We start from the raw sequence: 27,732 nt of genomic DNA, 5'->3' as shown, positions 1-27,732 counted from the left end.
GAAACTCAAGAGAAGAGAAGGACCTACAAAAACAAACCCAAAACAATGAAGAAAATGGTCATAGGAACATACATATCGATAATTACCTTAAACATGAATGGATTAAATGCTCCAACCAAAAGACACAGGCTTACTGAATGGATACAAAAACAAGACCCATATATATGCTGTCTACAAGAGACCCACTTCAGACCTAGGGACACATACAGACTGCAAGTGAGGGGATGGAAAAAGATATTCCATGCAAATGGAAATGAAAAGAGAGCTGGAGTAGCAATATTCATATCAGATAAAATAAACTTTAAAATAAAGAATGTTACAAGAGACAAGGAAGGACACTACATAATGATCAAGGGTTCAATCCAAGAAGAAGATATAAGAATTATAAATATATATGCACCCAACATAGGAGCACCTCAATACATAAGGCAACTGCTAACAGCTGTAAAAGAGGAAATCGACAGTAACACAATAATAGTGGGGGACTTGAACACCTCACTTACACCAATGAACAGATCATCCAGACAGAAAATTAATAAGGAAACACAAGCTTTAAATGACACAATAGACCAGATAGATTTAATTGATATTTATAGGACATTCCATCCAAAAACAGCAGATTACAGTTTCTTCCCAAGTGCACACGGAACATTCTCCAGGATAGATCACATCTTGGGTCACAAATCAAGCCTCGTTAAATTTAATAAAATTGAGTATCATATCAAGCATCTTTTCCGACCACAACGCTATGAGATTAGAAATAAATTACAGGGGGAAAAAATGTAAAAAACACAAACACATGGAGGCTACACTGTATGTTACTAAATAACCAAGAGATCACTGAAGAAATCAAAGAGGAAATCAAAAAATGCCTAGAGACAAATGACAACGAAAACACGATGACCCAAACCTATGGGATGCAGGAAAAGCACTCCTAAGAGGGAAGTTTATAGCAATGCAATCCTACCTCAGGAAACAAGAAAAATCTCAAGTAAACAATCTAACCTTACACCTAACGAGAGAAAGAAGAACAAATAAAACCCAAAATTAGTAGAAGGAAAGAAATCATAAAGATCAGAGCAGAAAACAATGAAATAGAAACAAAGAAAACAATAGCAAAGATCAATAAAACTAAATGCTGGTTCTTTGAGAAGATAAACAAATTGATAAACCTTTAGCCAGACTTATCAAGAAAAAGAGGGAGAGGACTCAAACCAATAAGATTAGAAATGAAAAAAGAGAAGTTACAACAGACACCACGGAACTACAAAGCATCATAAGAGACTACTACAAGCAACTCTTCACAAATAAAATGGACAACCTGAAGAAATGGATAAATTCTTACAAAAGCACAACCTTCCAAGAATGAACCAGGAAGAAATAGAAAATATGAACAGACCAATCACAAGCACTGAAATTGAAACTGTGATTAAAAATCTTCCAACAAACAAAAGTCCAGGACCAGATGGCTTCACAGGTGAATTCTATCAAACATTTAGAGAAAAGCTAACACCCATCCTTATCAAACTCTTGCAAAAAATGGCAGAGGAAGGAACACTCCCAAACTCATTCTATGAGGCCACCATCACCCTGTTACCAAAACCAGACAAAGATACTACAAAAAAAGAAAATTACAGACCAATATCACTGATGAATATAGATGCAAAAATCCTCAACAAAATACTAGCAAACAGACTCCAACAACACATTAAAAGGATCATACACCATAAGCAAGTGGGATTTATCCCAGGGATGCAAGGATTCTTCAATATACGCAAATCAATCAATGTGATACACCATATTAACAAACTGAAGAAGAAAAACCATATGATAATCTCAATAGATGCAGAAAAAGCTTTTGACAAAATTCAACACCCATTTATGATAAAAACTCTCCAGAAAGTGGGCATAGAGGGAAACTACCTCAACATTATAAAGGTCATATTCTTGGATTGGAAGAATCATTATTGTGAAACTGACTATGCTACCCAAAGGATTCTACAGATTCAATGCAATCCCTATCAAATTACCCATGGCATTTTTTACAGAACTAGAACAAAAAATTTTTTAAATTTGTATGGAGATGCAACAGACCATGAAGAGCCAAACCAATCTTGAGGGAAAAAAACAGAGCTGGAGGAATCAGACTCCCTGACTTCAGACTATACTACAAAACTACACTAATCAAGACAATATGGTACTGACACAAAAACAGAAATATAGATCAATGGAACAGGATAGAAAGCCCAGAGATAAACCCATGCACCTATGGTCAACTAATCTATGACAAAGGAGGCAAGGATATACAATGGAGAAAAGACAGTCTCTTTAATAAATCATGCTGGGAAAACTGGACAGCTACACGTAAAAGGATGAAATTAGAACACTCCCTAACACCATACACAAAAATAAACTCAAAATGGATTAAAGACCTAAATGTAAGACCAGACACTATAAAACTCTTAGAGGAAAACATAGGCAGAACACTCTATGACATAAATCAAAGCAAGATCCTTTTTGACCCACCTCCTAAAGAAATGGAAATGAAACCAAAAATAAACAAATGGGACCTAATGAAACTTAAAAGCTTTTGTACAGCAAAGGAAACCATAAACATGATGAAAAGACAACCCTCAGAATGGGAGAAAATATTTGCAAATGAATCAACGGACAAAGGATTAATCTCCAAAATATATAAACAGCTGCTCATGCAGCTCAGTATTAAAAAAACAAACAACCCAATCAGAAAATGGGCAGAAGACCTAAACAGACATCTCTCCAAAGAACACATACAGATGGCCAAGAGCCACATGAAAAGCTGTTCAACATCATTAATTATTAGAGGAATGTAATTGCAAAACTACAATGAGGTATCACCTCACACCAGTTAGAATGGGCATCATCAGAAAATCTACAAACGAATGCTGGAGAGGGTGTGGAGAAAAGGGAACCCTCTTCCACTGTTGGTGGGAATGTAAATTGATACAGCCACTATGAAGAACAGTATGGAGGTTCCTTAAAAAACTAAAAATAGAATTACCATATGACCCAGCAACCCCACTACTGGGCATATACCCAGAGAAACCCATAATTCAGAAAGAGTCATATACCACAATGTTCATTGCAGCACTATTTACAATAGCCAGGTCATGGAAGCAACCTAAATGCCCATTGACAGAAGAATGGATAAAGAAGATGTGGTACATTTATACAATGGAATATTACTCAGCCATAAAAAGGAACGAAATTGGGTCATCTGTAGAGATGTGGATGGACCTAGAGACTGTCTAAGTCAGAAAGAAAAACAAATATCATATATTAACACATATATGTGGAATGTAGAAAAATGGTACAGATGAACCGGTTTGCAAGGCAGAAATAAAGACACAGATGTAGAGAACAAACATATGGACACCAAGGGGGGAAAGTGGGGGTGGGTGGGGGTGGGATGAATTGGGAGATTGGGATTGACTTATATACACTAATATGTGTAAAATTGATAACTAATAAGAACCTGCTGTATAAAAATAAGTAAATAAAATTCAAAAAAAAAAAGATTATCCCTTGGCAATATGTACAGTGGCTTTGAAGTGGATGAGAAAAGCAGCAAGCTGTTAAGATAGTCTATGGTCTGAATGTTTGTGCCCCCCCCCACAAAACCCATATGTTGAAATCTTAACTCCCAAAGGTGATGATATTAGTAGGTGCGGCCTCTGGGAGGTGATTAGGCCATGAGGGTGGAACCCCCTTGAAAGGGATTAGTGTCCTTACAAAAGAGACTCCAGAGAGCTCCCTAGACCCTTCTGCCATGTGATGATACAATAAGAAGTATGTGACCCAGAAGCAGGCCTCACTCAACCATGCTGGCACCCTAATCTTGGACCACCAGCCTATAGAACCATGAGAAATAAATCTGTTTTTTATAACTTATTAAGTCTGTGGTATTTTGTTATAACAGCCCAAACAAATTAAAACAAATGGAATGCTAGTTCATTAGCAAATATAAAATATGACAGCCTGGACCAGGGAAGCAGCAGTCAGATTAGAAAATAAGGAAAGATTTGAAGGATTATTTTAGGTATTTAAGGATGAGTTGACAAAAATGTGGTATATACATGCAATGGAATATTATTTGGCCTTAAAAGGGAAGGAAATTCTGACACATGCTACAACATGGATGAACCCTGAAGACATTATGCTAAGTTAAATAAGGCAGTCACAAAAGAGCAAATACTGTATGATTCTACTTATATGAGGTACCTAGGCAAATTCATAAAGGCAGAAAGTGGAATGGTGGTTGCCAGGGGCTGGTGGCAGGGGGAAATGGGGAGTTGTTTAATGGGTACAGAATTTCAGTTTCGCACAATGAAAAAAGTTCCAGAGAAGGATGGTGGTAATGGTTGCATAATAATGTGAATGTACTTATTGCCACTGAATTGCACACTTAAAAATGGTTACAATAGTAAATTTTAAGTATATTTTACCACGATTTTTAAAAATGAATCAACATTCACCAGAGGAACAAAGCTAAGAGAAAATTTAAATAAGAATACACACAAAACCATGAACACGTGAAACAGCATTGCACGAGAGTTCTTAGAAAAATTAATTCTAAGTCAGGGAAAAGAGAAGAACAAAAAGTGATCAGATTGGCGAGATATGCAAGGGCCAGATCAAAAGAAGTCTTGTATCTAAAGATCAAAAACACTTTGTAGGCAATGTTTAAACTTTATCTGATAGTGTGGAAACAATCTGAGCAGAATATTAGAGTTTATAAATATCTCTTTAAATGTTGGCATCCCTCAGGCTCCGCCCTTGCCCCACTTTACTTCTCAATATATACACTCCAACTGTATGTTCTCATCCACTGGATTCAACAGCAATCTATACACAGATGTCAATCACATAGATGTCCCTATCCCCTGGAGCCCTGTATATCAAATCTCCCACTTAACAATTCTGCCTGGGTGTCTCAAAGCACTTCAAAATCAACGTGTTTAAAACTGAATTATCTCTCATTTCTACCTTCCCCCATCACTTCTAAGCCCGTTTCTTGTCTTAAAGCTCTATCTAAATAAAAGACATACTGTCAAACAAGTCATCCAAGGCAGAAACCGAGACTCTGAACTCCCAGCACCTACCCCTATAGTAGCGGGCACTCAATAAACACTTGTTAAATGATTTGCAGAGCAACAGAGTGGACACTGCAAAACGGGGTGAAGGTTAGTGCTGAAGGAAGGAAGGAAACCAATAAAATAGCCCAGAAGAGAAATGAGAAGTCCCTAAACTTGAAAAGGCGTCTAAGAAATTAAACGGAAGTCATACATTTGACAGGACTACTTAAACAATATATATGCCAAAAAATGTATAGGCATATTGCTTAAATAATCTAAAATAACTGATACACTTGTATAAGCTAAATAAAATTTTCCCATTCTACATTTCTTTCCTTTCTATTCATTTCCTTTAGAATAATTGAAATATCAGTAGAATTTAGGCAAATCATTCTTTGATCATACAAAAGAAGAGGCCATATGAAAATTTCTGAACAAGTTTATATGTCAATCTTTTTTTAATAATGCCTTCCACATAAATCTACTTCGTAATCAGGCATCTGCTAAACGCTTGAAAACGTTTCAAATAAATAAATTGCTTGGAAGTATCCCACAACTCTTTTAGAGTTCTTGAAATGACAATTAGAACCAATTGAGATCATAAAATTCCTGAGCTTAAATGACCTCAGAGGTCCTTTAATCTAATACCCTAAATGCTATTTGTTTTTTTTTTTAAACACACACACTGTATTTTATTTTTACAAGAGATAAATAAACTGACACCAAGCATTGTAAATGGATGACCACAACAAAAGCAACAATGATTGCAATTACCAAACACGAAACACACTCATACTATGTCACAGTATTGACATTCAGTCCAGTAATCCTCTACTGTAACAGCTCCTTTACTTTGCAGTAAAAATTGATTTGTATATTTTTTGCTTCTGAGTCCTTGTGGGAATTTTTTATATTAATTCAAACAGAAAGTCACAAAAATTATAATCATCCTCATCAGTTCACTCAGTCCCATGTAATTAATTTTTTTTTCATCTTGATCTTTTGTTAGCACTTTTATGAATTCATCAGTTTTCCATTACAGTTCTGAAAATGCTTATTCATTCAGTTCAGCAGTATAGTCAGTTACCAGAAACCTGTACTTGTCAGAGTCTTTTCCATGAATTCCTTGAAGATGAAACCCTTTTATAGGAACATTTTTGCAAAAGCATCAGAGTACACCCAGAACTGTCTGTAAATGACAAAAGACTTAAAAATGACCACGGTTAAAGATTTGATGAAAGTTCATAATAATGCAATTGACAAGGAAATTTAGTTATTTCTGAGAGATACATTTTAAAGTAATAACTAGAATTATGACTTATAACATTATACCAGAACATATAAGATTTTTAGAAATTTCATGTAACGTCTGAAACATTTATATTAACATATTTCCATACAAATAACCCAAAGAAAGTTTAGTATTTGTTGTTTTTTATTGGTTTGTTTCTCTGGTTTTTTTATACTGCAGGTTCTTATTAGTCATCAATTTTATACACATCAGTGTATACGTGTCAATTCCAATCGCCAATTCATCAAACCACCATCCCCACCCCATCACGGTTTTCCCCCCTTGGTGTCCATACGTTCGTTCTCTACATCTGTGTCTCAACTCCTGCCCTACAAACCGGTTCACTTGTACCATTTTTCTAGGTTCCACATACATGCATTAATATATGATATTTGTTTTTCTCTTTCTGACTTACTTCACTCTGTATGACAGTCTCTAGATCCATCCACGTCTCAACAAATGACTCAATTTCGTTCCTTTTTATGGCTGAGTAATATTCCATTGTATATATGTACCACATCTTCTTTATCCATTCCTCTGTCGATGGGCATTTAGGTTGCTTCCATGACCTGGCTATTGTAAATACTGCTGCAATGAACATTGCGGTGCATGTGTCTTTTTGAATTATGGTTTTCTCTGGGTATATGCCCAGTAGTGGGATTGCTGGATCATATGGTAAGTCTATTTTTAGTTTTTTAAGGAACCTCCATATTGTTCTCCATAGTGGCTGTATCAATTTACATTCCCACCAACAGTGCAAGAGGGTACCCTTTTCTCCACACCCTCTCCAACATTTGTTGTTTGTAGATTTTCTGATGATGCCCATTCTAACTGGTGTGAGGTGATACCTCATTGTAGTTTTGATTTCCATTTCTTTAATAATTAGTGATGTTGATCAGCTTTTCATGTGCTTCTTGGCCATCTGTATGTCTTCTTTGGAGAAATGTCTATTTAGGTCTTCTGCCCATTTTTGGATTGGGTTGTTTGTTTCTTTAATATTGAGCTGCATAAGCTGTTTATATATTTTGCAGATTAATCCTTTGTCTGTTGATTCATTTGCAAATATTTTCTCCCATTCTGAGGGTTGGCTTTTCGTCATGTTTATGGTTTCCTTTGCTGTGCAAAAGCTTTTAAGTTTCATTAGGTCCCAGTTGTTTATTTTTGTTTTTATTTCCATTACTCTAGGAGGTGGATCAAAAAAGATTTTGCTGTGATTTATGTCAAAGAGTGTTCTTCCAATGTTTTCCTCTAAGAGTTTTATAGTGTCCGGTCTTACATTTAGGTCTCGAATCCATTTTGAGTTTACTTTTGTGTATGGTGTTAGGGAGTGTTCTAATTTCATTTTTTACATGTAGCTGTCCAGTTTTCCCAGCACCACTTATTAAACAGACTGTCTTTTCTCCATTGTACATCTTTGCCTCCTTTGTCATAGATTAGTTGACCATAGGTGCGTGGGTTTATCTCTGGGCTTTCTATCTTGTTCCATTGATTTATGTTTCTGTTTTTGTGCCAGTACCATATTGTCTTGATTACTGTAGCTTTGTAGTATAGTCTGAAGTCAGGGAGTCTGATTCCTCCAGCTCCGTTTTTTTCCTTCAAGACTGCTTTGGCTATTCAGGGTCTTTGTGTCTCCATAAAAATTGTAAGATGATTTGTTCTAGTTCCATAAAAAATGCCATTGGTAATTTGATAAGGATTGCATTGAATCTGTAGATTGCTTTGGGTAGTATAGTCATTTTCACAATGTTGATTCTTCCAATCCAAGAACATGGTATATCTCTCCATCTGTTGGTATCATCTTTAATTTCTTTCATCAGTGTCTTATAGTTTTCTGCATACAGGTCTTTTGTCTCCCTAGGTAGGTTTATTCCTAGGTATTTTATTCTTTTTGTTGCAGTGGTAAATGGGAGTGTTTCCATAATTTCTCTTTCAGATTTTTCATCATTAGTGTCTAGGAATGCAAGAGATTTCTGTTCACTAATTTTGTATCCTGCAACTTTACCAAATTCATTGATTAGCTCTAGTAGTTTTCTGGTGGCATTTTTAGGATTCTTTATGTATAGTATCATGTCACCTGCAAACAGTGACAGTTTTACCTCGTTTTCCAATTTGTATTCCTTTTATTTCTTTTTCTTCTCTGATTGCCATAGCTAGGACTTCCAAAACTATGTTGAATAATAGTGGTGAGAGTGGACATCCTTGTCTCATTCCTGATCTTAGAGGAAATGCTTTCAGTTTTTCACCATTGAGAATAATGTTTGATGTGGGTTTGTTGTATATGGCCTTTATTATGTTGAGGTAGGTTCCCTCTATGCCCACTTTCTGGAGAGTTTTTATCATAAATGGGTGTTGAATTTTGTCAAAAGCTTTTTCTGCATCTATTGAGATGATCATATGGTTTTTATTCTTCAATTTGTTAATATGGTGTATCACATTGATTGATTTGCATATATTGAAGAATCCTTGCATCCCTGGGATAAATCCCACTTGATCATGGTGTACGATCCTTTTAATGTGTTGTTGGATTCTGTTTGCTAGTATTTTGTTGAGGATTTTTGCATCTAAATTCATCAGTGATATTGGTCTGTAATTTTCTTTTTTTGTAGTATCTTTGTCTAGTTGTGGTATCAGGGTGATGGTGGCCTCACAGAATGAGTCTGGGAGCGTTCCTTCCTCTGCAATTTTTTGGAAGAGTTTGAGAAGGATGGGTGTTAGCTCTTCTCTAAATGTTTGATAGAATTCACCTGTGAAGCCATCTGGTCCTGGAGTTTTGTTCATTGGAAGATTTGTAATCACAGTTTCAATTACATTACTTGTGATTGGTCTGTTCATATTTTCTGTTTCTTCCTGGTTCAGTCTTGGAAGGTTATACCTTTCTAAGAATTTGTCCATTTCTTCCAGGTTGTCCATTTTATTGGCATAGAGTTGCTTGTAGTAGTCTCTTAGGAGGCTTTGTATTTCTGCAGTGTCTGTTGTAACTTCTCCTTTTTCATTTCTAATTTTATTGATTTGAGTCCTCTCCCTCTTTTTCTTGATGAGTCTGGCTAATGGTTTATCAGTTTTGTTTATCTTCTCAAAGAACCAGCTTTTAGTTTTATTGATCTTTGCTATTGTTTTCTTTGTTTCTATTTCATTTATTTCTGCTCTGGTCTTTATGATTTCTTTCCTGCTGCTAACTTTGGGATTTGTTTGTTCTTCTTTCTCTAGTTCCTTTAAGTGTAAGGTTGGATTGTTTACTTGAGATTTTTCTTGTTTCTTGAGGTAGGCTTGTATAGCTATAAATTTCCCTCTTAGAACTGCTTTTGCTGCATCCCATAGGTTTTGGATCGTCGTGTTTTCATTGTCATTTGTCTCTAGGTATTTTTTGATTTCCTCTTTGATTTCTTCAGTGATCTCTTGGTTATTTAGTAACATATTGTGTAGCCTCCATGTGTTTGTGTTTTTTACTTTTTTTTCCCTGTAATTCATTTCTAATATCATAGCTTTGTCAGAAAAGATGCTTGATATGATTTCAATTTTCTTAAATTTGCTGAGGCTTGATTTGTGACCCAAGATGTGATCCTAAATGCTACTTGGACACTTATAATAGCATACAACTCACTACCTCATTAAGCAGTTCAGTTAAACTTCTAACAAATTTCTTTCATAATGAGACAAAGCTTCCCACATAATAACATTTCAAATATTTGACATCCATGATTATGTACGCTGCAACCAAACTAATAATATTCTGTTGATCCAGCAATCCTAGTTTTCGCTATATATCCAAAGAAGTTGAAATCAGGATTCGACTGATCCTGTTGAACCAGGATTCAACTGATACCCTGTGGGTATCTGATCTAAAGATACCCACATTCCCATGTTCACTGCAGCATTATGCACAACAGCCAAGACCTGGAAACAACCTAAATGTTCTGCAATGGATGAATGGATTAAAAATGTGGTATATATAAGATGGAATATTATTCAGCCTTGAAAAAGAAGGAAATCCTGTTTATGCTGTTCAATGGGAAGGTTAACTCTCACTTAACTGCTTCTCTTTTCTTCTCTGTTTACCCAGGCAGCATGATACAGGGGAAAGACCTTTGGACAGAAAGATTGGAAATGTATTTTTGAGGTTTTTTAACTCCCTGAGTGAACTTTGTGCTTTAGTTTCTTCTTGTGAGGTGAGGAAAACAGTCTAGAATGTTTCCTAAGGTATTCTCCAATTCCACCCCATAGTCTGTATTATACCAACAATGCAATTTAAGCATATTTACTGTAGGTTCAAATCATATGGAGAGAAGGAGAAGCAGAGTTCAGGAGAAGAGGAAAAGATATTTAAAAAGAAGAAAACTAAATGGGTTTGAAGAATGGAATCAAGAAATTCACAATACAAAATACTAAAATTACAAGACAATTCCACTTACAAATGATTGTTCTATGCCAAATATGGTGAAAAAAATTCCAGAAGATGGAGGAAACACTTTACCTGATATTTAGTAGCTTCAGTGCATTTAGCAGCACTCCCCTTTTTACATCATAGTCTATTTTCTGATCAGTTCCAAAGCTTGGAGCTCGATTGATCTGAAATTTACAAAGAAAACAATGAGTAAACAAATGTTGGTAGGTCAATAAATATGCAGTACAAATTTGTTAATTTAATGTGGGATCCCCAACCAGTAGAAGGACTCTACAATAAATATCAAAGCACTATATGGTAGATGACCCGGTCACCATTGCCACACCTCCCTTCTCCAACACCTTAAGTCAAGGAGTTGCAAGGAATTGACTGTCATCACTGCCCCTTCCCCCTGCTGCCTTAGCTCCAGATTTTCAGTCAGCATATCAGCCCTCTCCCCCCTCTCCACTCTCTCCAATCTATTACCCCATGAACTCTAGGTTTTAACTTTAGAAAGTTAAAGTGATTCATCCAGACAAAAAGGTTGGAGGACCAGTAATAACAATAACAATAATAAAAATGGAACAAAAAATAAAAGGGATATTACCACTATAGTAATAATTATGTTCATGTATGTATTTCCCATATTGAAATTATCAGTGCCCTCTTCTCACTGCTTTCAGACCTTCTGGATGAATATGTCTATTGTTGCCTGAAAAATAAATTTTATTTCTTTCTACCTGGGTCAGACAATAATTCATCAATTTTCATTTCATTTCATTGAAATTACTCAGAGGATACCATTAAAGGTAGCTGCAAACTAACCTCTATGAGCTTTTCTAACTGTTTAAGGACTCATGGGAATAACTGAGCCATTTGTGGTTGTTCTTCTTTCCCACATCATTTCTAGGATTTCACTAAGAAGAAAAATAAGAAGTAACTACATATACCCTGAAATCTAGTGTACAATATATTACCACTTCAAGAGCTGGAGTGTTTGTTTTTGTCTTTGTTGTTGTTGGGTTTTATTGTTGTTGTTGTTGTTGTTGTTATGAAAATGTAATTGTGATAGCAGATGTTTAAGAAAATTACTTACTCAAATAACTCAACTGGTGAGAACACTGCTGAGTTCAAAACTACAGCTTAGCTTCATGACCACCAACTAACTCCACAAGCTATCTCAAAAAACATGCATGCTACTCCTCATAGAGGAGGGTCATCTTATTCAAAACCATCACCACAAAAGACAAGATAACTGACAGCATGCATTTTGCAACTGGCAGCTGAAGGAAATGCCACATTACACTTAAGAAATCATCCAGGAATATAAATACCTCTAATTATAAATGTGGCACAAGATCACTGCAGAAAAATTAGAAACAGAAGCCAAACAAACAACAGAAAGATCACCTGCAATTCCACTACCTTGTGTCTTGTTAATCATTTGATAAATGGTGTTCCAGATATTTGCTATGTATACATTTTATAATATTCATTTTGCCTTCCAAATATATCTCTATACTAAATATACTATTTTATAATCCAAGGTTTTCTCTTAACAATGTATCGTGAAAATCTTTCATGTCATCATTTTGATGGTTACCTGGTATTCCTTGTATAGAATTATGGCAAACTGTATTTTTTTCAATAGAGAAATGCCTTACTATATTATGCCTTTGCTGACTTCTGATTTAGAAGGTGATGAACATATTCTTGTCTGTGTGATGTGGTCTCAAGGGGAAGAGAATAGCTTGGTAATTGCAAGAACATCCATTTATTCCAGGTAAATTTGAAAAAGGAAGTTTATTAATCTACTACTTCAAAGCTCCAAGTATTTCCTCTTACAAGTGCAGAGAAAGGGTAAAGTAATATTTTTATGAAATAAAACATTTCATATTTTATATGAAAAAAGTTTCAACCATTCAATACTGATTCAAATCTCTGGAATTTGCAAAACAAAGACAGTTCTGCTACTACATGTAATGGGATTATTTAAAAAAAAAACATTTTTGAACTGATGATTAAGTGGTTTACTGAAATGTTATCTATCTTTATAGAATTCCTTAGTGCTTCATTCTAAAACTGCAGTCTGGTATTCTGCCAAGCATATGCCTCCTCCAGGATGGTAGGCAGTCTTGGTACAACATAATCTCAGACGCTCTCTCTTTTCTATTTCAGATTCTTCACTCTACTCTCATGTAAGAGAAATTGGTCTATCAAGAAATGTACCTACACATCAAATAAACTAATACATGGAAAGGTAGAAAAACTTAATTCAATTAACATTTTGGATTTTTTTTAAAGTTTTATGAGAAAGGTAAAGAAAAAAATAAAAGAAAAACCACAAATGGCTGACAGAAGAAATGCTGAAAATTAGGGTTCCATCCAGCCCAAGTTCTACTCTGTAACGTGGATGGCTTCTTTGGTTCTCATTTCCTAACCCAATTGTAAAACAAACAAAACCCACAAGTGTTAGAATCTTAAAGCTCAGCAGCTTGTAAATGCGTGCAAAAAGGAAAATTATTAGAAAGCAAATTAAATTAATAAATACTATTTATTAACCATCCAAATCACAGTTTTATTATCAATATAAGCACAATCATTTCATGCACACATAAAAGTTTCCATAATAGATTCTGTGCTCCTAAATTAGTGCTGTTTCCTCTGGCCAGTAACTTCTCCCAGCCCCAACCCCTACCCCACTTTCTACCACCTTAAATACTCTGCTCAGGTTTTCCCTCTTCTGCAAAGACTTTTTTTTAAACTCTCAAATATACACATGTACACAGAGAGATTAATCACTCTGTTTGTGCTGGCTCCTTATTCCCTACTTATACTTGTAAATACTACCATAAACACATATCTGAGTCCCCACTAGACCAGGACAACCTTATTTTTCTTCTATCTCCACCATCTGGCCCAATGATTTGTTGAAATTAATTCAAGGATACTTAAAATATTAGCATTATATTTATACTCCACTCAATTTCCATGTTTTTCCCTAAAAATGTTTTCTATGATTGAAAATTTCTGCAATTTGCCACTAAGAATCATTGCCTGCAATTATTCCAGTTAACTAAAAGTTAACATGCTCAGAGGCACTCTCTACCTAATTCCACTTGATGGCACCAAAAGGTTTTTACCAATGTATATTAGAAGTACTATGATTGCAGCTGGGAGAAAATACAAAGGAAGATCTAAGTAAGATTCTTTTAACTGTTTTGATATAATAAATGTTCATTACCCACAGCTGTTGGTTATTGCAGAGTTTTTAAATGGTTATGATTGATCTGAAAATGATGAAAGAATGAATAGAGAATGAAGTTATTGTGGAGTTTTTTAGTGGTTCTTATTGATCTGGAAATGATGGAGAAAATAAAGTATAAAGAAACATGAATGTAAACAACGGTATTTTTGAGCCTTTAAAAAATACACAACCATTTAGTCAATTCTGATCTACCGAGCTAATGGTAAGCTCCAGTTAAGCAAGTGCTTTTAAAAACAGGTAAATAAGATATCTATAAAATCATTATTCCTTGCTATCCTTTCAGTGCTACTTCATGCATGCTGCCTTCACTTCTTTCCCACCCCATCAAGGCTAAAAGACAAGCAGCAGGGGCAGAAAAAAAATACAGGTAAAAACAGGAAAGGAAAGTAAGAACAGGAAAACAGCAAAAATAAAGGAAGAAAATGTTGGGCCTTAGGTGAAGGGCCATAGTCCAGAGTCAAGTGCTTTCATATCCAAGGAACAGAGGAAGCAAAATGATAAGCAAAATTCTTCACATTTATCATATGTCTAGGACACAGGCAGAAGCAAAATTTGAATACCTGACAGAACTGTATTTGTTTGGAAATATAATACACATTATTTGCTCATAGTAGATTCAACACACACACAAATGAAACCAGTAGCCCTCAAACTGGAAAAGTGTTCTTTCCTAAATATATATTTTGAATGTCTTGATCTCACCTATCACTCATTCAATTTGCTTTTGCAAACCTTGATATTACAGATGTAACTTCTAACTTCTAAATCATTAACAATAAAAGAGATAACCAACTTAAAAGGACAGGTAGTTGTTGATGATATCTTCTATAGTAATATTTTCCTTAAAATGTAACTAATCTAGTAAACACTGTTTAGGTAGGTGTTATTTTCTTGACAAAGTTTACTAAACACAGTATTCTGTGGCCATGTGATCTATGACCATGGAGCTCGATGATCAGAGCCAGATGCTCTATGATCAGGGAACTTAAGGGAATTGCTGGATGTGGTACTGTGTGGCTTCTATGGTTTCTTCTGTATACAATATAAACACAAACATGACTGAAAAGGTACAAAAATCTTAGACGTCATTTTTATTTTTCCTTTATATTATTCTATATTTTCCAAATGATCTTTTATAATGGAAGAAAAATAATGACGACTCTGACCAAACCAGGGTCTGGCAGCAAACCCAAAGGCACAGTTGACAGGCTAGACATGAGGAGAGCCCCAGGCACATAATATGGCCTTAAAGGAGAATTCATGTCACCTGGGGTGTTAAGTATTAACTACTGATTAATGAACTAATTGGAGCCTCTCTCCTCTTGGAGAGTTTGAAGGGGAGACACACTGAACCCAGGGAGCTACAGTTCTGCAGCCTAGGCACCCACAGAGAGGAAAGACAACAACCAGAAGTCACGAAGTGGTAGAGCTGTGAGGCTGAGAAAATAGTGGAGAGAGTAAACAAAAAATCAGTAAAAGCAGATTCATGCGTATATGCAAAATGCCTAACCTAGAAATTCACCCAGTGCTAATTTGGGAAAAGTAAAATCAAATACACTGACCCACTCTCGGAACTGTTCTACTCCCTGAATGCTCATTCTCTTCCTCCCACATACTCTATTCAGGCTTCTTTCTGCTCAGTTAATGAAACAACTGTGCCAAGTACACATGTAAAAAACATTTGTTTTAGTACACAAGAATATGGATCACAGGGGCCCTGAACCAAGACGGCAGAGTAGAAGGATGTGCTCTCACTCCCTCTTGTGAGAACACAAGAATCACAACTAGCTGCTGGACACTCATCAACAGGAAGACACTGGAACTCACCAAAAAAGATACCTCACATCCAAAGACAAAGGAGAAGCCACAATGAGATGGTAGGAGGGGCGCAATCACAGTAAAATCAAATCCCATAATAGCTGGTGGGTGACTCACAGACTGGAGAACAATTACACCACAGAAGTCCACCCACTGGAGTGAAGGTTCTGAGCCCCACGTCAGGCTGCCCAACCTGGGGGTCGGGCAATGGGAGGAGAAATTCCTAGAGAATCAGACTTTGAAGGCTAGTGGGATTTGATTACAGGACTTAAACAGGACTGGGGGAAACAGAGACTCCACTTTTGGAGGGCACACACAAAGTAGTGTGTGCATCACGACCCAGGGGAAGGAGCAGGGACCCCATAGGAGACTGAACAAGACCTACCTGCCAGTGTTGGAGGGTCTCCTTCAGAGGCAGGGGGTGGCTGTGGCTCACTGTGGGGACAAGGACATTGGCAGCAGAAGTTCCGGGAAGGACTGCTTGGCGTGAGCCCTCCCAGAGTCTGCCATTAGCCCCATCAAAGAGCCCAGGTAGTCTCCAGTGTTGGGTTGCCTCAGGCCAAACAACCAACAGGTAGGGAACCCAGCCCCATGCATCAGCAGTCAGGCAAATTAAAGTTTTACTGAGCTCTGCACACCAGTGCAACAGTCAACTCTACCCACCACCAGTCCCTCCAATCAGGAAAATTGCACAAGCCTCTTAGATAGCCTCATCCACCAGAGGGCAGACAGCAGAAGCAAGAACGACAATCCTGCATCCTGCAGAACCAAAAACCACATTCACAGAAAGACAGACAAGATGAAAAGGCAGAGGGCTATGTCCCACATGAAAGAACAAGATAAAACCCCAGAAAAACAACTAAATGAAGTGCAGATAGGCAACCTTCCAGAAGAAGAACTCAGAATAATGATAGTGAAGATGATCCAGGACCTCAGAAATAGAATGGAGGCAAAGATCGAGAAGATGCAAGAAATGTTTCACAAACACCTAGAAAAATTAAAGAACAAAAAAACAGAGATGAACAATACAATATCTGAAATGAAAAATACACTAGAAGGAATCAATAGCAGAATGACTGAGGCAGAAGAACGGATAAGTGACCTGGAAGACAGAATGGTGGAATTCACGGTCATGGAACAGAATAAAGAAAAAAAGAATGAAAAGAAATGAAGACAGCCTAAGATACCTCTGGGACAACATTAAACGCAACAACATTTGCATTGTAGGGGTCCCAGAAGGAGAAGAGAGAGAGAAAGCACCAGAGAAAATATTTGAAGAGATTATAGTCAAAAACTTCCCTAACATGGGAAAGGAAATAGCCACCCAAGTCCAGGAAGTGCAGAGAGTCCCATACAGGATAAACCCAAGGAGAAACACACCAAGACACATAGTAATCAAATTGGCCTAAATTAAAGACAAAGAAAAATTATTGAAAGCAGCAAGGGAAAAATGACAAGTAACATACGAGGGAACTCCCATTAAGGTAAACAGCTGATTTCTCAGCAGAAATTCTACAAGCCAAAAGGGAGTGGCATGATATACTTAAAGTAATGAAAGGGAAGAACCTACAACCAAGATTATTCTACCTGGCAAGGATCTCATTCAGATTCGATGGAGAAATCAAAAGCTTTACAGACAAGCAAAAGCTAAGAGAATTCAGCACCACCAAACCAGCTCTACAATAAATGCTAAAGGAACTTCTCTAAGTGGGAAACACAAGAGATGAAAAGGACCTACAAAAACAAACCCAAAACATTTAAGAAAATGGTCATAGAAACATACATATCGATAATTATCATAAACGTAAATGGATTAAATGTTCCAACCAAAAGACACAGGCTCACTGAATGGTTACAAAAACAAGACCCATATATAAGCTGTCTACAAGAAACCCACTTCAGACCTAGGGACACATACAGACTGCAAGTGAGGGGATGGAAAAAGATATTCCATGCAAATGGAAATCAAAAGAAAGCTGGAGTAGCAATACTCATATCAGATAAAATAAAGTTTAAAATAAAGAATGTTACAAGAGATAAGGAAGGACACTACATAATGATCAAGGGATCAATCCAAGAAGATATAAGAATTATAAATATATATGCACCCAACATAGGAGCACCTCAATACATAAGGCAACTGCTAACAGCTATAAAAGAGGAAATAGACAGTAACACAATAATAGTGGGGGACTTGAACACCTCACTTAAACCAATGGACAGATCATCCAAAATGGAAATAAATAAGGAAACACAAGCTTTAAATGACACAATAGACCAGATAGATTTAACTGATATTTATAGGACATTCCATCTATAAACAGGAGATTACAATTTTTTCTCAAGTGCGCATGGAACATTCTCCAGGATAGATCATGTCTTGGGTCACAAATCAAGCCTCAGTAAATTTAAGAAAATTGAAATCATATCAAGCATCTTTTCTGACCACAACGCTATGAGATTAGAAATGAATTACAGGGAAAAAAACGTAAAAAACACAAACACATGGAGGCTAAACAATACTTTACTAAATAACCAAGAGATCACGGAAGAAAGCAAATAGGACATCAAAAAATACCTAGAGACAAATGACAATGAAAACACGATGATCCACAACCTAGAACTGCAAAAGCAGTTCTAGAGGGAAGTTTAAAACTATGCAAGCCTACCTCAAGAAACAAGAAAAATTTCAAATAAACAATCTAACCTTATACCTAAAGGAACTAGAGAAAGAAGAACAAACAAAACACAAAGTTAGCAGAAGGAAAGAAATCATAAAGATCAGAGCAGAAATAAATGAAATAGAAACAAAGAAAACAATAGCAAAGATCAGTAAAACTAAAAGCTGGTTCTTTGAGAAGATAAACAAAATTCATAAACCATTAGCCAGACTCACCATGAAAAAGAGGGAGAGGACTCAAGTCAATAAAATTAGAAATTAAAAAGGAGAAGTTACAACAGACACCACAAAAATACAAAGCATGCTAAGAGACTACTACAAGCAACTCTATGCCAATTAAATGGACAACCTGGAAGAAATGGACAAATTCTTAGAAAGGTATAACCCTCCAAGACTGAACGAGGAAGAAACAGAAAATATGGACAGACCAATCACAAGTAATGAAATTGAAACTGTGATTTAAAATCTTCCAACAAACAAAAGTCCAGGACCAGATGGCTTCACAGATGAATTCTATCAAACATTTAGAGAAGAGCTAACACCTATCCTTCTCAAACTCTTCCAAAATGTTGCAGTGTAAGGAACACTCCCAAACTCATTCTATGAGGCCACTATCACACTGATACCAAAACCACACAAAGATACTACAAAAAAAGAAAATTACAGACCAATATCACTGATGAATTTAGATGCAAAAATCCTCAACAAAATACTAGCAAACAGAATCCAACAACACATTAAAAGGATCATACACCATGATCAAGTAGGAATTATCCCAGGGATGCAAGGTTCCTTCAACATACGCAAATCAATCAATGTGATACACCATATTAACAAACTGAAGAACAAAAACCATATGATCATCTGAATAGATGCAGAAAAAGCTTTTGACAAAATTCAACACCCATTTATGATAAAAATTCTCCAGAAAGTGGGCATAGAGGGAACCTACCTCAACAAAATAAAGGTCATATACGACAAACCCACAGCAAACATCATTCTCAATGGTGAAAAACTGAAATCATTTCTTCTAAGATCAGGAACAAGACAAGGATGCCCACTCTCACCACTATTATTCAACATAGTTTTGGAAGTCCTAGCTACGGCAATCAGAGAAGAAAAAGAAAGAAAAGGAATACAAATTGGAAAAGAAGAAGTAAAACTGTCACTGTTTGCAGAAGACATGATAGTATACATAGAGAATCCTAAAGATGCCACCAGAAAACTACTAGAGTTAATCAATGAATTTGGTAAAGTAGCAGGATACAAAATTAATGTACAGAAATCTCTTGCATTCCTATATACACTAATGGTGAAAAATCTGAAAGAGAAATTAAGGAAACACTCCCATTTACCACTGCAACAAAATGAATAAAATACCTAGGAATAAACCTACCTAGGGAGACAAAAGACCTGTATGCAGAAAACTATAAGACACTGATGAAAGAAATTAAAGATGATACCAACAGATGGAGAGATATACCATGCTCTTGGATTGGAAGAATCAATATTGTGAAAATGACTATACTACCCAAAGCAATCTACAGATTCAATGCAATCCCTATCAAATTACCAATGGCATTTTTTACAGAACTAGAACAAAAAATCTTAATATTTGTATGGAGACACAAAAGACCCCGAATTGCCAAAGCATTCTTGAGGGAAGAAAACGGAGCTGGAGGAATCAGACTCCCTGACTTCAGACTATACTACAAAGCTATAGTAATCAAGACAGTATGGTATTGGCACAAAAACAGAAACACAGATCAATGGAACAAGACAGAAAGCCCAGAGGTAAACCCACACACCTATGGTCAACTAATCTATGACAAAGGAGGCAAGGATATACAATGGAGAAAAGACAGTCTCTTCAATAAGTGGTGCTGGGAAAACTGGACAGCTACATGCAAAAGAATGAAATTAGAACACTCTCTAACACCATACACAAAAATAAACTCAAAATGGATTAAAGACCTAAATGTAAGACCGGACACTATAAAACTCTTAGAGGAAAACATAGGCAGAACACTCTATGACATAAATCAAAGCAAGATCCTTTTTGACCCACCTCCTAAAGAAATGGAAATAAAACCAAAAATAACCAAATGGGACATGGAACTTAAAATCTTTTGTACAGCAAAGGAAACCATAAACAAGACAAAAAGACAACCTTCAGAATGGGAGAAAATAGTTGCAAACAAATCAATGGACAAAGGATTAATCTCCTAAATATATAAACAGCTCATGCAGCTCAATATTAAGAAAACAAACAACCCAAACAAAAAATGGGCAGAAGACCTAAACAGAGATCTTTCCAAAGAACACATACAGACGGCCAAGAGCCACATGAAAAGCTGCTCAACATCACTAATTATTAGAGAAATGTAATTGCAAAACTACAGTGAGGTATCACCTCACACCAGTTAGAATGGGCATCCTCAGAAAATCTACAAACAACAAATGCTGGAGAGGATGTGGAGAAAAGGGAACCCTCTTGCACTGTTGGTGGGAATGTAAATTGATACGGCCACTATGGAGAACAGTATGGAGGTTCCTTAAAAAACTAAAAATAGAATTACCATATGATCCAGCAATTCCACTACTGGGCATATACCCAGAGAAAACCATAATTCAAAAAGACACATGCACCCCAATGTTCACTGCAGCACTATTTACAATAGCCAGGTCATGGAAGCAGCCTAAATGCCCGTTGACAGACGAATGGATAAAAAAGATGTGGTACATATATACAATGGAATATTACTCAGCCATAAAAAGGAACAAAATTGAGTCATTTGTTGAGACGTGGATGGATCTAGAGACTGTCATACAGAGTGAAGTAAGTCAGAAAGAGAAAAACAAATATCGTATATTAACGCATATATGTGGAACCTAGAAAAATGGTACAGATGAACCGGTTTGCAGGGCAGAAATAGAGACACAGATGTAGAGAACAAACATATGGACACCAAGGGGGGAAAGCCATGGGGGGGTGGGGGTGGTGGTGTGATGAATTGGGAGATTGGGATTGACATGTATACACTGATGTGTATAAAACTGATGACTAATAAGAACCTGCAGTATAAAAAAATAAAATAAAACTCAAAAAAAAAAAGAATAGGGATCACTTCTCTTTCTTCTTAAAGAAACGCCTTACCTCCAGAAGCCATGGCTTTAGTTTTCTATCCAACAAAATATCAAATCCCAGGACTTCGAAGCAGACACTTTCACTTCCTGGAGGTTGACCAGGTCTGCACATTCGATATGCATGCAGGACATGAGGTTCTGCTACAATCAGAGTCTTTACCACCAATTCCTGTAAAGATTGTGATTTTTTAAAAAAAGATGAAAAGCCTTATTTCTTTGTATCTCATTTACATACATGGAAATCAGGCCTGGACTTACAAACTAGCATCCTGGCCAGGTTCACAAAGCTCTGTGGCATCTAACCCCTGCCACTGCTCTGACTTCATGTCACCCAACTCTCCCCCTGCCCACTGTGCTCCAGCCATGCTCCCCTTCTCTAGGCCTCTCACACTAGCTGATCCCTCTTCCTGGAACACACTTCCCCCAGTATTCCCATGTCTGGCCCCTTGATACTCAGAGAGTCCTTCCCTGACCCCTGAAGTAGGGAAGGCACCCATACATCAAAAGTAGGCACCCATACATCATTCATTACTGTGTCACTACACAGCATAGGACCAGCTGACCTTTTTCTTTTTTTTGTTAAAACAGAGTCCTTGTCTGTATTATTTACAACCCCATTCCCAGTGCTTAACAATAGTGCCTGGCATTTAGTAAATGCTCAAGATCATCTGTGAACAAATAAAATTTTATGAATGCGGCTTGTATTTGTTAAATAAGTAAGGTAGGATCACATGCTTGCCTTCTCAGAAACCATACAGAAGGCGAGGGGATGGGAGGGAAGACAATTCCAAGGAGAGTTAACTATTTCACAAACAACATTATAGAACCTCCACTTAGACAAAGCCTGGAAGGCCAAGAGGACAGAATCTAGGAGAGTTGGGTTTCTCTGTGCAGTGATGATTCTGTTGTTCATAAGGTTTATCTGAAATCAGAGTACTGCCAATTAACAAACTAGCTGTCAACATTTTCTGTGAGAACACATAATACTACTAGGGTGAGTTACTAATGCTAATAAAAGAAAAAGTTGGCTTACCGAAGTTTGAGAACAAGCTATGGATTGTGGAAAAGCTGTCTCGCTGGTTTTTGCCTAGAATATACTGTCTTTTTAACTCCCATTCTACAGGTATAGGCAATATAGCATGGCATTATAGCCATTAGAAAATGGCTCCAAAGTAGACTTTCTGGCTTTATCCCAGGCTTTGTTACTTGTTAGATGTGCACCCTCAGTCATGTTGCTTAAACTTTGTGAGTCTCATTTTTCTAAAATGTAAACTGGCAATAGCAAAAATACCTGCTGCAAAAGACTGATGGAAGGACAAAATGAGACTCCATGTAAAACTCTTAGCATAGTGCCTAGAACAGAGTAAACCGTCAAGAGGGGTTAGCAACTTAACTACTATTGTTATATTTATTCTATTATTCTTCTGGAATTCCACCTCATATATCTGGTCAGACACAAACACTCAGCTGCCTGGTGGGAGCAGTATTTATTATATGAAAGAAAGAAATGGAAGATGAAGTTAACCTCACTGTTACCAAGAATCCCAACCCAGAACGTATTTGGGGATATCAGAGATGCCACAAGAGGCTGTTCTTAGAAAATTCTATTCAAAATAACAAATGCATGGTAGCACCACAGTATATGAGGATAAAAAAAAAGGCCACGTTATATAAATCTTGAGATATTACTGAAATCACCTGGGTAGGAAAAAAAACTTAAAACCTTGACTAGTAAGTGTCTATGTGAAACAAGATAGGTGGGGGGATGGGGGGGCAGGGTGAGGGGGAATGAATATTTAGACTCTGGATTACAAATCTGTGTTTTTTCTACATAAAAAACAGCACACTTTTAGGAATGCAGAGGAAAGACTGCAGGTATATGTGAAATCAGGAATGATACAACCAAACACAAATTCCACTAATCAAATCAAATTCCACTAATGCTTTTGAGAATTTCCAACATTGCTCTGAAAGATGATTTTGTAGATTTGTACCTAAAGTATATAAAAAGCATTCATTAAGGATGATTTTATGAGTGATTATAGTCATTTTTAACCTCCATGGCCTGCTTTTCTATTGATTTCTTATTTATTCTTGACCAGCACAAAAGCACATATATCTGTTCTTCATAGAAGGTATTGCTGAATGTTAGTTTTCATATGCAGACAGCTACTTTTCAGAGAAATTACCATCAATAAAGTAGTCACCAAAAAAAGTTCTAAGTTAAAGTCATGAAATTTGTAAACTATTAAGATAAAAATTTATTGCACAATTGCCTTCTCCATCTCCTTTTATTCTCTTTTTATACTATCCCATTGATTCACCTTCAACAGACATCTGTAAGTACATGCAATTCTTAACAAGGAAGGCAAATTTTAAAAGAATTACGTAAGTGCAAATAGTTTGACAAGATAATTGTAAGAAGGTACTTGGAAAAGTTAATGTTAGTAATTATTTATTAATTGGTTACTTATAGATTATTAATATACATTTTAACTAATGTAGGCAAGAATGATGCAAAATTTACCCATTTATAGAAAAGATCATGCAATGTATCAGAGCTTAATAGGCCCGCAATTGCTATGTTCAGGTCATATCTGAAAATTATATTTTAAGCTCTAACTGAGGAGTTAATTTCCATACTCTTATTAGTATTAGTCTTAGTTGTATACCTTGTCCTAATTCAATTATGTGGGGAAAGTACCACTTAAAACTAATGTCTGTAAAGCTAATGATATCCATTTTTCTCTCTGACTGATTCTCTCCGTACATTCCTCACCAAGGCAACCCAACAGGTTCCACCTTTTCACAAAGACTTCCCTGAACAATCAAACTCATAAGAAGTGAAGAATCTGGTAAAGAAAAAGAACACCAGAGGGCATCTAAAACTTTCTTGGTCTCACTGAGCTAGTCACCAAACGACCCATTCATTAAATCATCCAGGTGTCACCAAGTAGATCTTCCATCATTGAGCTATTGTATCAAAATTGCAAATTTTACCACTTTGATGTTTCTGACCCACATGATAGTAAACTATCATTATTAGAATATTTTTTGGAATTTCCAAAAAACTGGCCTTGATAAAGAAATAGATAAATAAATGGCATTGTTGGAATCAAATTTCTTGTTTGGATGTATCAATATTTAGTCTCTCAGGAAGATATAATAGAAAGTTAACAAGTTCGTGAGAATCTGACCAAATCCAAATGACAAACTTTAAAATTTGATGGAACCCCTAAATTTTTAAAAATTTTGAATTTGTTGCTAACATTTATAAATCAGGAGACTTAGGGCATCTATTGACAAATTAGAGAATGAGGCACACTGGGCCCAAAATACCACATGGCATCAACAGGCTGGTGCTGAGTGGTATCTATCCCCTTTAGACCTCTTATGCTCCTCAAATTACCACCATTCTCAGCCTGCCCTATTTTCTTCTATACAGACTACTTAACTCCTTTTTACTTGTCTGATACCTAAAGATCTTCAGGTTTACATTCTGTGACACAGAAAATAAGATTTTAAAAAAGATTTAAACCAACAAAACACTAAGAAAAGGAATAAATATAATGATGCTGAGTTTTTCTCTGATTTACTCAAGAGAACCAAGTTCAACCAACAATGAACTTTCAAGTTCATTTTCCATGATATTTTTGTTTAAATATATATTATTTGTCCCAGAAGTCAAATTGTATAGCCCTAATCATGTTAAGTATTTTCAACATACTCTTCTTAACTATGAATACCATTTTAATATTTCTGCTAGGATTAATAAAAGGGTCTGTTTCACCAAGGTCATCTTCTCATACGTGTTTCCTTTTCTCTCTTTACCCTTACCATTTGGAATTTCATCTACTGCCATGGCTTTAATTATCCATTACACCTCATACATACACTTTTAACTGCCTGCTCAACTTTTCTACCTAAGAGAACATTTCAAGTTTAACATATCGAAAATAGAATTCATCATAGCCTCATGGGCTTTTAAAAAACTGTGTTCAGGTGTCAGTGCCTCCAGGAAGTCCTGCTATGCCCATCCACTCAAAGCTACTATATGTGGTCTTCCTCTACAACCCCACAGAATCCAATGTATGCCTCTGTTTTTGTACTTGCTACATTGCATTTCATTAACAATTTATGTGCGAGTGTTCCCTACCAAACTCTTGAGTTTTTTGAGGCTTGGAGCTGTATCTTACAAATCCTCAAATTATCAGCCAGGGACAGGCTTATATTATGGGTTCAATAAATGTTTACTGAATAAATGAATAAATGAACTAGCAAATAAGTGAATAGAACTCTTTTCTCTCATCTGCAAAACTAAGCTCTACATCTCAAAATAAATTCCTTCCTATTCTATTTCAAATAATGCCACACCCATTCTCCTTATAATTATTCCTCAAAACTGCAGAAGAATATCTGAATACTTCTTCCCCCCTCCCCATTCTGAACATTCAGTTAATCTCAAGGTCTACTTCATTGTCACCTCTTTTATTGTGGTTCAATTCAGGCCATTCTTTTCCCTGCAACTACTCCCAAATGTCCTCCTCTACCTACTTCTGGTCTTCACTCTAACCCATCCTATACCCATTGTCAGATTTATCTTTCAAATGCATGGTCTTTGGCCTTATTACTCTCTTCCCTTAAAAACTGAATGAATCCTTACTGCCTACCAAGTGAAGCCTTGATTTTCAGACCTAAAACTTGGTTCCACGTATCTTTCCAGCCATTAAGTCCTCATGAATCTCCCACAAATACGATATGTGCCAACCTGGGCCACTTTGAACTATTTTCATACCTCCATGCCTTTACTCACGCTTTTGCCTCCGCTTAGCATTCCCTCTTTCCGAGCCTAGCAGTAAAAGTACTACTTATCTATTCAGGTCCATGACAAATTTCACTTTCTTCATAAAAGCACACTTTATCTGCCCAATCTAATGTAATCCGTTCTTTATTTAAAATGGTTGATGATCCTTTCAATTAATATGAGGAAAGACAATTAAAATTGTAAAATGGTATAATCTTACTGAAATATCACTCCAAAACTTAGCAACATCATGTTGATTTGCTTGTAGGAATTCTGTAAACCATTTGATGGAACGTTTGCTGCCTTTGTTTTCAGTTTCATCCCTTTCAAAATGTTCATTGTGCTTGTTCACAGAGTAGTTTGTCAGATGCATGAATAACTGGGTCTATAACAAGTCAAAACCAAAGTTGTTATCACCTATGAGACTCTAGAACCATGAAGTTTCACAGAAAAGAAAGCATCCAAAGAGGAAAGACAATCTTAAAGTTTAAAATATACATATTCATAATTTAATGATTATAAAGATAATTTTCAAAATGCAATGGCACATTTTTCTAAAAAAGGTTGTGAAAGTAGTTACCTACAAAGTTACTTTGTATATTACTGAAAATATATCTACCATAGAAAGTATGAAAATAATAAGGATATATAGAGTAATTAAATGAAAATGTGAAACTACATATTGCTAAGCAAGAAAAATGCTGTAACTTTGAAGTTTGTTTTTCTTAGTTGGTTTGTTTTTAATGTTTTTCTAAAATTTTCATCCTAACTTGTTTTGGGAAAGGAATTTTCTGAGAGAGAGTATTCTATATCTTCTCAAACAAAGATTTAAAAGTGAAAGCTCAAGTAAGTAGCAGAAACCTAGAGGCAGGATAACAACCTCAACCTCTGCCCTCCCATCCTGACTGGAAGATCACTGTAACTTGTTAACAAGACAGAGTGCACTCAGAGTCAGCAGACAGAAGCACCACACGATGCTGTACAAATGTCTAAATGATTAACAGCAAAGTTATAGCGCTCCATACTGGAGTTCTTAGGTCTTAGTCTCTTTATATTCTTATGTTTGTTGACAACGTTATCCTCAAATAAACTTGAAAAAGAATACAAAATTTAAAATTTCTCATAATTGTCAATTAATATACATTAATAGCTCCTTATCAATCTATCATAAACATTCATGAGGTCTGTAAATCCCACCCTCATGATCCTACTCCCAGAAACCACTTTAG

At 36.1% G+C, this 27,732-nt stretch overlaps 1 protein-coding gene and 1 long non-coding RNA gene across 11 annotated transcripts in view; one reads left to right on the top strand and one right to left on the bottom strand.

Annotated features, from left to right (window-relative positions):
- Positions 1-27,732, bottom strand: part of TTLL7 (tubulin tyrosine ligase like 7) — a 157,059-nt gene that overhangs the window by 55,048 nt on the left and 74,279 nt on the right. For all 10 annotated transcript variants that reach the window (XR_014249243.1, XR_014249244.1, XM_082408236.1 and 7 more), the window contains exons 8-10: positions 26,724-26,888; positions 21,710-21,868; positions 10,877-10,971 (exon numbers count right to left, since the gene is read on the bottom strand). Coding sequence is in view for 8 of the 10 variants with exons in the window: in XM_082408236.1 (XP_082264362.1) it covers positions 10,877-10,971; positions 21,710-21,868; positions 26,724-26,888 (419 nt within the window). In the remaining 2 variants the exon portion in view is untranslated. The remainder of the gene's footprint in view (positions 1-10,876; positions 10,972-21,709; positions 21,869-26,723; positions 26,889-27,732) is intronic.
- Positions 1-27,732, top strand: part of LOC309604817 — a 405,061-nt gene that overhangs the window by 321,677 nt on the left and 55,652 nt on the right. The window lies entirely within an intron of this gene.

The sequence above is a fragment of the Balaenoptera borealis genome (genome assembly GCF_965194805.1).
Source record: "Balaenoptera borealis genome assembly, chromosome: 1".
NCBI lineage: Eukaryota > Metazoa > Chordata > Mammalia > Artiodactyla > Balaenopteridae > Balaenoptera > Balaenoptera borealis.
The sequence above is the reverse complement of the archived record's forward strand: the minus strand, read 5'-3'. Positions and strand labels throughout refer to the sequence as shown.